The sequence below is a fragment of the Gekko japonicus genome, unplaced genomic scaffold, assembly GCF_001447785.1.
Source record: "Gekko japonicus isolate JY-2015 unplaced genomic scaffold, Gekko_japonicus_V1.1 scaffold889, whole genome shotgun sequence".
NCBI lineage: Eukaryota > Metazoa > Chordata > Lepidosauria > Squamata > Gekkonidae > Gekko > Gekko japonicus.
In genome coordinates this window covers 5,964-17,454 of record NW_015165262.1, presented here as the reverse complement: position 1 = coordinate 17,454, position 11,491 = coordinate 5,964, and the positions used below count along the sequence as shown (strand labels likewise).

Genomic DNA, 11,491 nt, shown 5'->3' with positions numbered 1-11,491 from the left:
TTCGGCCCGGGAACAGCCGCTGCCATGTCTCTGCAGAAACGATGGTGATGACGATCCTGAGTCGATCTCAAAGGAGCAGGGTTGGCTGTCTAGGAGTACTGTGACTGAAATTTTTCCAGGACAACTGGTGCGGTTGACGACTGATGAGTTGGTCAGCGTGGCCGTTACTTGGCTGTGTGCATCGCTTGCCGGGGATCGCTGTCTGTCACAGAGGTTGGATGCTGTGTTCTTCTTTGCCGATCTGCAGGCCCTTGCGATGTGCCCACGCCATCCACACACTGCGTGGCCGTTACTTGGCTGTGTGCGCCGCTTGCCGGGGATCACTGTCTGTCATGGAGGTTGGATGCTGTGTTCTTCTTTGCCACTCTGCAGACCCTTGCGATGTGCCCACGCCGTCCGCACGCTCGGCACTCCAGATCTCGCGCCCAACAGGAGTCACGTTGGTGCTTCCCGCCACAACCGGAGCAGGCTTTGCTTGGTGCGGGTTTCAGTTGGGTCCGCTTGCCTTTAACTGCGTTGCCATCCTCAAGCGCATCAACGCCCTCTTCGTCATAGGACTGGGAGTGTACTTGCTGCTCTGACGACGCTAGGCGCTGCCGGACTTCTTTGGTAGACCTGTCGGCCGCCTCTGCCGCAACAGCCTCTTCGTAGGCCACGGCCCAGGTCAGGGTAGTTTTAGCGAATAGCCGCTGCTGTAGCCTTTCGTCCCGAAGGCCGCACACCAGCCGGTCTCGGAGGGCGATTTCCACATCCGTGAAGTTGCACGGCCTCGCTGCCTTCCGAAGGGCCACCACAAATTCTGGTTTCATTAGCCGCTTGGTTCCTCTTGTAAAAGGCGTGCCTGCAGGCGATCTCTGAAGGCTGCGGTGAGAAGTGAGCCTTCAGTTTCTTCGTGAGGTCAGCGAAGGAGACGGTCTTAATATCGGTCGGGGCCACCAACGACCTTGCAATGTCGAAGGTGCCTTTCCCGCAGGAACTCAGTAGGCAAGCTTTCTTCTTTGCCTCTTCTGTGATGTCATGAGTTTCCAAGTGGAACTCGAACCTGGCGAGGTAGGAGTCCCAATCTTCAGATGAGGGTTCGAACGACTCGAACTTCTAGTTTCCGGCCATCGGGGGAGACTTGGGCACCGGAGTTGGTGGTGCCTCCGCTTGATCGGCTGATGTGCTTCGCTCGCTTTCATCCTGGTTCAGTGTGGGATTGTTTGCAGGGCTGCCTACCTGCTCTAACATCCCATCCTCGTCGCCAATTGTTAGATTGCGCTAACAAAGGACTCGTAGAGTGATTTCAGCAAGTGATTCAGCTTTAATACGAACAAGCACTCAAACGCATTCAGAAACCAGAACAGTAAAACATTGGAGCTGGGCTCCTTTTAAACAAACCGGGCTATTATAGCCACTCCCACTATATACAATAACAACCAATCAGATTGCATAGATAAAGGCGAATCAGTGTCCTTCCTGCTCAGGGAACAGCCCGTCTGTGATTGGTCGCTGTTTTGAAGCGACCGATAGTTCTTTAGTACTGTCGGAGCCTTGGCTGGCTCGAAGCTTAACATAGGAGGTGTATGAGGTGATTCACTCCGTAATACCAATACATAACAGTGATCATCCTGTTTGCTGGTTTTCCCCATCCTCAATATGTTGTTCTCCAAATATGCTTTATTCTAGTTGTGTTTTTTTTAAAAGAAAGCAGCCCAAGTATGTTAGCCTGCCATCTGGAAGAAATAGTGCGTGTTTTCCTGCCTTGCAGAGGTCCTACTCATATCACTGCAATTTCCTTGCCACCATTCCTTCATGGGTGCCTTTCCCCCAGCATTTTTCCCCTTTATGGGGACTCTATGGTACCATAGCAATCTATTTTTAACTCACTAGAATGTTATAGATTTTTATAGAGCAATAGCAGATGAGCACAATGAGGCAAAGAAGCTGTGATGCTCCCCCATTCAAGGCTGTGTTGCTCTTGCTCCCCCACGGCCTCCCCTACAATGGAGAACCTGCAAGGCCTCAGACTGGAGAGGGGAGGGAGTTGCACCATCTTGTTCCTCTGCCTTGCCATATCCTCTGCTCTTCCACACCACCTGAGTAGAGATACTCATGGTTGCCAGCTCTGGGTTGGGAAAAACCTGGATATTTTGGGGGTGGAGCCTGGAAAAGGTGGGTTTGGGGGAGGGCCCACAGCAGGGTCCAATGCAACCATCTTGGCCACCTAGCTATCAATTGTAATAGAGGGAGATCTCCAGGTGCCACCTGGCAGTTGGCAACCCTATCCTCCATGACCTGCTGCAGATCTTCCTTAAATAGACCACCCATCCAATTCCCTCCCCTGGCTTGCTCCTCCCCTCTACCTCTTCACCCAACCAGAAGTGCCCTGAAGCCCTGTCTCAGCTGCAGCTTCCTATCAGGTTGCTTCCTTTCCCAGGCTGGGTTTGATCACATGACTGGCTCCACCCTGCCTGTTCTGGGTGTCTCCCTGCTTTGCTGCTTGTGACAAAAAAGGCAGAGATTCTTTCAATTGTGCTGAGTGGTGCCCTCGTAAGGGAGGAGGCAGCCCTGTGACAGCCTTCTGTTAAGGGAAGGGAGTGACAGTTGGAGCCCACTTTTCCCCTTTTTCCTTTGTTCCCCCCTTTTTCTTTTTCTTTATTGAACACTGGAATGAGAGCTGTTTAGCCTTGCTCAGTTCCCTTGTGCATAGTCAGCCAGCTGAGTGAAGTGGCTTCAAAGAGGGGTTTGCCTGGGAATCGAGCCTTGCTCGTTTATATGAGGTGAGATTTCAAAGATTGCCTTACTAGGTACTGCAGGTCTTGAGGTGCTACAGGTGTCCTGTACCACTCTCCTTCTAAGTGCCCTTGCCAAAAGCAAGGCCACTTGCTTTAAATGGCCACTGGTTTATCAATGGATCAGCCTGAGGCACCTTTGCTTGCTAAGTCTCTTGCCTTGCCATGGAGAACTTCGAGGTTGCAGGGCTCCAGTCTTCTTCAGCCTGAGATGAATCCACATTCACCCACAGCACCACAGCTGTCTTTGGCAGTTTATTTGTCTATTGGGATTGCTAAGGAATATTTTTAAAGGTAGTGTGTACAAACTAACACTGGTTGGAGGAAATCCCGCCTCCTCTCCACCTGACCCCTACCTCTCAGTCACTATGCCCACCCATCCATTAATGACACCTCAGCTGTCCTTTTATAACTTCCCTCTGGCTTCTAGTCAGCTAGAAGAGAGAATCAGTGAGTAGAAGCAGTGCCCAAGCTGGGGGGGGGGAAGCACTTAGAAGCCAGAGAGAATGGTTTTAAAGGACAGCAGAGCCCACATACAGAGATTGGGTTGAAAACGATCCTTCTCTCCTGCTTGCGAGGCTTTGCAGTTGCAGGCTCAGATGTCCTTTTAAAACTTCCCTTGCTATTTAGCCATTCATACTGCAGAAAAAAAACAGTGTTGGAGATGGGCAAGTGGAAGCAAGGAATCCTCCCCAATCCCAGCTCCAGTTCTGCTGTTGCTTCCTCCCCTCTTCCCCCACCCATTATCTCTCTGTGTCTCTATCTGTGTCTCTCTCTCACACTCCCAGCCAGTAAGTCTTTCTTGAGCTGGTCGAGGGGGAGAAGCAGTTAGAAGCGTCCCCCAAGAAAGTTTTAAGAGGACAGTGGAACCCACAGCAAAAGAGGTAGGGGTGACGTTATGTATTCAGTTATTATGTGAAGTCAGAAATTGGGCTTACAGCTCCAAAGAAGCCCTGGTATCCTGAGATGCGAGACCGGATTGGCCAATTCTTTAAATAGGCCAATCCAAAGAGACATTGACTCTCGGTGGTAACCAAATCTATTGGTCCTAAGCAATGCATTTTCATTGGTTATTATCTGTTCTAGAGGTGTGGCTTTGCCAGTTCAAATGGTATAAAAGTTAGAAGGTTTTGTTGAATGTTGTCCTGTGTTAAGTTATGAGCTGAATAAAGAAATCACTTGTTTAAGAGCTGCCTCAATCTCAGTTCATAATAGGTGAGAAGCTCAGATTTCCTTTTAAAGCATCCCCCTGCTATTTAGCCATTCATACTACAGAAGGAATCCTCCCCAATCCCAGCTCCAGTTCTCCTTTTGCTTCCTCCCCTCTTTGCCCACTCATTCTCTCTCTCTCTCTCTCTCTCTCTCTCTCTCTCATTTCAGAAGGTATTGGGGGGATTCAACCGTTCCTGAGGTGTTTTTTTAAAAACTTTTTGGATTTTTCTGCAGATCTGAGGAGTCCCCTGAGTCTGTAGCGAAACCTGTTGGGGGAGAGTGTGCCCTATATTTGCAGAAATAAGTATCCGCAGGCAGAGGAGAGTGTTGAGAATTAGATATATAGATTGGCACAGGCCTCTCCTCCAAAATTACAGGGTGTATAGACTCACACTGGGCAATGGATATTCCGCATATGATTTTGACATCTTCTGCATAACTGAGGCCTGGGAATGATTTTTTATACAAGTGAGGCAGCCAAGAATGGATTCCTACTTGCAGTGGGCAGGTGACTAGAACTGGCTTTTTCCCACCTAGGGTGCGTACATTAATCAGAACCAGCCCTGGACACAATCAGGGAAATGTAGTGCTTTACTAGGCTTTATTTGCCCACTAAAAGTGAGGGTATTGCGGTAACAGCTTTGGACCCCGACAGGCTGCATTCCCAGTCCAGCTTTACCTCATCCTTCAAAAGAAAAACAGTCATCTGCTGGTAGAATAAGCCGCTCTTCTTATTATACAGGAACTTTTCTCCTCCTGCTACATTTCCAGTTGCTCCTGGCCATTGAGAGGGCAGCTGTTTCTCTTGTGAGCACAAGTTTTTTGACAGGTGAGGCTAATCAGTCACACAGAAAGAGTGTGTGGTCCTAGATAAAAAGGATCTCTGAACAGGTAAGCAAGTGCTGTTTCAGACAGCAGGTTACTACAGAGGATCATTTATCAAGCAGGAACTTGCATCAGTATTCCTTCCAGAAAGCCAGTGCTTTGTAGTAGAACAAATTTATTGTCCATTGGCATGATTAAGACCAACAAAGGTTTATTCAAGGTATGAGTTTTCATGTGCATGCACACTTTTTCACTTTTTTTAAAGTGTGCATGCACAGGAAAGCTCATACCTTGAATAAACCTTTGTTGGTCTTAATCATGCCAATGGACAATAAATTTGTTCTACTGCTTCAGACCAACATGGCTGACCACCTGGAAGTGTTTTGTAGTAATGAGAGTGTAAGACCAGGATCTGGGAGACCCACGGTCGAATTCCTAGTCTACAATGGAAGCTTGCTGGGTTCCCTTGGGCCAATCACACACTCTCAGTGTAACTTACCTCAAAGGGTTGTTGTGAGGATGAAATGGAAAGGGAGAAAATGTTGCAAGCCACTTTGGGTTGCTGCTGGGGTGAAAAGTGGGGTATAAATAAAGTAGATAAATATATATGCAACCAAGAGGAAGAGTTTGTTTTATACCCAGCCCGAAGGAGTCTCAGAGTGGCTTAGAATCACCTTCCCTTCCTCTCCCCACGACAGACACCCGCAATGTTCCCTCTAAGCTGTGGAGTCTTGTGAGCAAAAATTCTACTTTGCGAGCTACTGGCATTAAAGTTGTGAGCGAACAATTTGGCTACTGCATAAATTAGTGTGCTCTGAAGCCATCCTTCCTGAGCTGAGACAAAAATGTGTGAGCTGTAGGCTAAAAAACTATGAGCTAGCTCACACTAACTCAGCTTAGAGGGAACACTGCCTGTGAGGTAGGTGGGGCTGAGAGAGTTCTGAGAGAGCTGTGATTAACCCAAGGTCACCCAGCTGGCTTCATGTGGAGGAGTGAGGAAACGAGCCCCAGATTAGAGTCCACTGCTGTCAACCACTACCCCAAACGGGCTCTCTCACTTGCTTAGTGAGAGAGATTTCCCACAAGCGCTGCTCTGCGCTCGCTCTTCCCTTTTGTCCCGATGGTACGTGTCAATTTCACACAAGCTGCTGTGTGGCCGCATTTTTGCCCCGCAGCTTCACGTGATTTTTCCTGCGTCTACTCAATCCTGTTTTTTGAGGAAAATTGGGTGAAGCTGTGGGGGAAAATGCAGCCATGCAGCAGCTTGTGTGAAATTGACACGTACCATCGGGGCAAAAGGGAACAGCGAGCGCGGAGCAGCGCTTGTGGGAAATCGGTCAGAGTCATGTATGGTACTCTATCAAGTAGTGAGGAGAATTTTTCTTGGATTTCTAGTCAGGTGTTGACATCTGAAAGGATTTTCCTTACAGCCTGACATGTTAACTCAGATTGCTGAGTGGTTATATGCACACGGTGGTAAGTTACTGCATGGCCAATGGTTGTCTATATTCACTCTCTCTGACAGAGACCCTCACAGTCTTGATCTATACATGCCACAGAATGTGACAGTTAAGTCCTCAGTTGGTAGAGTGGACTTACCACTTCAAACGGGGGTTGCCATTTTTAAATATTAAATATTTAAATAAACCCTTCCTGAAGAAAACTAGCATAGCAGGGATAAAGGTGCTGGTATTCTACCTGCAGGGAGTTTTTTAAACAAACAAACAAACAAACATTGGCACCATCTAAAAATAATATTTGCCAGCTGCTACCTTGTGGAACAGCCTGTCACACCACCTCAACATCCTACCACCTCATTCTACAACGTGTGAAGATCTAACCAGTTTAAGGGGTGGAATGGGGGTTGGAGGGGCTGCCTTAACCTCCAGTGGCTTAGGGTTGCCAACTCTAGGTTGGGACATTCCTGGTAATTTGGGGGTGGAGCCTGGGGAAGGCAGAATTTGGGTAGAGGAGAATGCTCATTGGGGATGTGATTCCATAGTTCCCCCTCTGAAATGGCCATTTCCCCCGGGGAAAGCAATCTCTGTAATTTGGAGATCAGTTGTAATTCTGGGAGAGCTCCAGACCCTTCCTAGAACTTGGCAACTCTAAGTTTAATGGACTACTGAAGTCCTTGTAGTATAGTCATAAGCTCCAGTGATTGCCATGCTCACTGTTAGCACTGTGAGGAACAAGGTGACCTTGCCCTTGTTACAGTGCCAAGGGCCATGTCAGAGCAGGGTCAGCCTTTGCCTCCTTGTGGCTGGCAAGCGTCCTACCACCTTCTCATTACTCTTTACACCATACTACATGGCAATAAACCCAGGTTTGCAACTGAGTGTACACTTGGCAAGCAGCTTGGCTTGCCAAGTGCCTGGAAAAGAAAAAAAAGACTGGCCTCAATGAAATGTTAGTTGCCAGGTGATTTTATTTACCTCCTTCTTTAGCTTGGAGAAATGACAGCTGAGGGGTGACACACTTGCCCCACTGATGGATCTCCTGATGGCACCTGGTATTTTTGGCCACTGTGTGACAGAGTGTTGAACTGGATGGGCCATTGGCCTGATCCAACATCGGCTTCTCTTATGTTCTTATGCCCTAAAAAGCTTCAAGGGTCTACTTTCACACACTGAGCCTCTATTAAAGGGACAGGGCATCTCTCTCCGCCCCCATGGCCTGTGGGTAATTGTACAAGCAGCTTTAGATAATCCTGGCAATCTGATGAGTGCACCTGTATAGTATAACAAAATCCAACAGAAGTCCAGTGGTATCTTAAATGCTAACATTTATTCCAGCAAAACCTTTTGTGAGTCAGAGCTCACAGTTAATGGGACTCTTTTTGTATCATCTCCCCACACCCATCTTCCTGTCACTTGTAACGTTAAACATTAACATGTTTCTTTTGGATGTTCTAGCCCTTAGCTGGACAGCCTCGCTAGCTTGATCTTGTGAGATCTCGGAAGCTAAGCAGGGTCAGCCCTGATCAGTATTTGGAATTGGAGACCACCAAGCGGGAGGCTGAAAGGGCAGCTTGAAGGAAGCGGATTACAACGGAGTGTGTGGCAGATCAGCAAAAAAGCGATAAATCACCAGACTTATGGAGAACTTTTAGACTTTTCTCTTGTGTAAATAATGATGCAGTGAGCAGAAAAAATGGCGCTGAAAGCGAAACTTATAACAGGAACGGCCAGCACATCATTGCTGGCTACTAGTCCAGAAGTAGCCACAGACTTTGACGTTAAGCTTGATAAATTGCAAAAAGAACTCAAAACTTCAGCGAGAAAGAAATAAAGCAGATGTTCCTGAAGCAACAACAGAATGTGGCAGATGGACCTGAGAAAGTGGAGGAGAACAAAGACACAGAAGAAGAAGAAAAAGAGAAAGATGGGGAAGATTCTGATACCATCTTGATTAGTCTGGCAGAACGCTTTGATCCTGAAGCAGAATCAGTGGCTCCCACCCCTAAAGCATTTAAAAACTAATTTGGACTTTGACAGGAGGAGAGGAAAATGCAAAATAGTTTAACTTCGATAGCCTGATGTTTATTCTTAATGCATAACTTTAAACCTATGATATTTACACTATAGCCAAAGAGATTGTGATTGTTTGCTTGACACTTTTATATTATTAATCCTCATATTTTACTATTAAGATAATAGGGATGTATCAACAATCTTATATTTCTGTACTGTGGATCTTTGTTACTCTTTATTTTAGGTTGTTCCCTTCCCCTGATTCTGCAGGTTTGTAGTTTAGAAAATAAAAAATTGAAAAAGCAAAAAAAAAAGAGGAATGGGAGACCACCAAGAAATTCTAGGGTCTGTGACAGGCAGGTAATGGTAAACCACCTCTGAATGTCTCTTGCCTTGAAAATTCTGTGGTGTCCTCACAAGTTGGCTGTGACTTGACAGCATCTGATGAAGTTAGGTCTGCCTCAGAAAAGCTCATGCTGGAATACATTTTGTTAGTATTTAAAGATCCATTGGACTTCTCTTTGATTTTGCTGCAACAGACACCACAGCTACTTCTCTGAATGTATAACATAGGTGTTACCAAACATCCATTTCCTTACTGAATTTTTTAGTTATGTGCTATAAAAGTCAACACGTGAATTGTTTCTGAACTACATGTAATACTTTGTATTTGTGGTAATAAAATACCAGGTTTTAGTGGGTGTGCTTTGAAAACTGCAAAGTGGTTGGAACTCTCAAAAGAGAGTCAGGGCAAATAACAAGCAACCCATCTGATAAAATGAGCAAAAAGCTGAATAACAGCTCCTTGGGACTCCATTAGTACCAATTTAGGAGTTAATCAAGTGTCTGTAGCATCACAAAAGCAAAATACATAGTCATAAGTCTGAAGAAAAAAATTAGAGAGAAGACACATGGAAGATTTAGAGTCTAAAGAGGGCATTTGCAGTATTTCCTTTCATCATCTTGTCCACGTAAGAGACAGCAAACATGGCAAGAATGGGTTAACAGCCATGCACTGGGGAGCTGCTAAATGTCTGCTCCATTGAACAAGAGGATCAGGTTATATCACTGGAGGGTTTCCAAAGGGAATTCTGGGAATCTGTCCCTAAATAAACTATCAGAGTTCACAGTGCTAACTTTCTGAACTGAACGCTGTGCTGCTGTGTCCCTATCCAGAGACAAGGCCTACCTTTCTTTGTAACGGGCACCCCCCTTCTGTGGTGTATAGACATAGACCGATCTAATAGATGCGCACATCGTGCCTGTGATGAAGTGAGCTCTGATCAAGAAAGCTTATGCTAGAAGAAAACCTGTCACTCTCCATTGGACTCCTATTTGATAAAACTGCATGTGCAGCCCCAGAACAAGGAACTGTGTGCATCTACTTGGTACATAACATTTCTAGTCCAATAGTGGATGTTCACAAGGAACTAGAGATGCCAGCCTCCAGGTGGAACCTGAGGATCCCCTGGGATCACAGTTCATCTTCAGACTACTGAGATCAGTTCTCCTGGAGAAAATGCATACTTTGGAGGGTGGACTCTATGGCACTGTATCCCACTGGGGTCCCTGTCCTCTCCAGGCTCCATCCATTCCCCTGCCTGGATCTGGCAACCCTACTCTCATATCTGGCCAGTGGCCAGGGATAAGGTTGCCAGGTTTGCATTGGAAAATACCTGGAGACTTTGGGGGTGGATCCGGTAGAGGGCCAGGTTTGGGGAGGGGAGGGAGGCATGGTACAATGCCACAGAGTCCACCCTTTAAAGCAGCCATTTTCTCCAGGGGAGCTGATCTATGTCAGCTGGGGATCAGTTGTAAAAGTGGGAGATCTCCAGGCCCCACCTGGAGGCTGGCAACCCTAGCCAGGGGAGACCTGGCAACCCTACCAGGAACCAGGACTCCCATGAGAATACAGCTTAGCTGAACAGCAACAGATGGGTTTCATTTTGAAGTAACTGCTGCCTTTTGTTTCGTTCAGCCTAGGCCTCCTGAAATGGCAGACTGCACTGGGAGCAGAGATGACCTCACTGCATCTCAAAAGGCAGAGTCAGCCAACATGTGCATCAAAAGGAGTATTTGAAACCTGTTAGTGATGGTTTGGATAGTACTTAGTTCGGATTAACTAATGCACAACACAACAGTGTAACAGTTACTAAAATTACAGAAAGAACAATAGTATCAATTCTCACTTAATGATGACATAAGAAGACACAAGGGAGAAGGAGTGACATTTTGGTTTACCCGAGAGGGCTGCTAAAACATTTCAGCTGTCCCTGAACGGAAGGAAAAGTAGAAGAGCTCACCATATCTGCACCGGTATTGACAGACTCCATTTTTCCCGCCCAGCAGCTCCAAGAAGGAGTCGAAATAACTGTTCACCGCTTCAAAGCCGTCCCGGATGGTCCCTATCCCCCAATCCGAAGAGCCTTCCTCTGGCGGGGCCACTGGGTGAATGGTGTTGTCTTGCGGTGTCCCTTCAAAGCACCTGGCTATAGGCAAGGCCAAGCACAGAATCAGCATCTGTGCGATTGACTTCATCCTGAGATCAGACCAAACAAAATTCGGGCCTCAAGAATGTCAAGGTGAGAAGAACTGTAGCGAGAGAGACTGACAGGACAGTAAGGACAACTGAGCTGTTTTGAATGCAGGGCATGTTTACGCCCCTCTCTGATGGACTTTACACACTGCTTTGGTACGATGACAGGATGAGATCACCATCATTAGGAAGCACAAAGTTCAGGCTCTTTGGTCCATGCAGAGCTCAGGAGCTGAAATTGTTGCCCAATGTGCTCCCAGAGCCAGCCCAACCCACAGGTAGATGCTGAGAGAGGCAGAACGCCAGGGGCTCTGGAATGATTACAACCATGCCCTAAGGGACATATAGTTCCCCTCTATCCACACCCCAGACCTTTTTGTCCCATCAGTTTGGTGTAGTGGTTAGGAGCACGGACTCTAATCTGGGAGAGCCGGGTTTGATTCCCCACTCCCTCACATGCAGCTGCTGGTGTGATCTTGGGTCAGTCATAAGTTCTTTCAGAGCTGTTCTCTCAAGAGCAGTCCTCGAAAGAGCTCTCGCAGCCCCATCTACCTCACAGGGTGCCTGTTGTGGGGAGAGGAAGGGAAGGAGATTGTAAGCCACTGAGACTCTGAGTTAAGGGCAGGATACAAATCCAATCTCCTCCTCCTCCTCTTTTTCTTTCCCATTTT

The 11,491-nt window shown here is 47.0% G+C and overlaps 1 protein-coding gene across 1 annotated transcript in view; it reads right to left on the bottom strand.

Moving 5' to 3' along the window:
* The window catches only part of PLA2G12B (phospholipase A2 group XIIB), a 40,734-nt gene extending 29,912 nt beyond the window's left edge, over positions 1-10,822 (bottom strand). The window contains exon 1 of the mRNA XM_015410190.1: positions 10,588-10,822. Coding sequence (XP_015265676.1) covers positions 10,588-10,822 — 235 coding nt within the window. The remainder of the gene's footprint in view (positions 1-10,587) is intronic.
* Between the last annotated feature and the right edge of the window lie 669 nt (positions 10,823-11,491).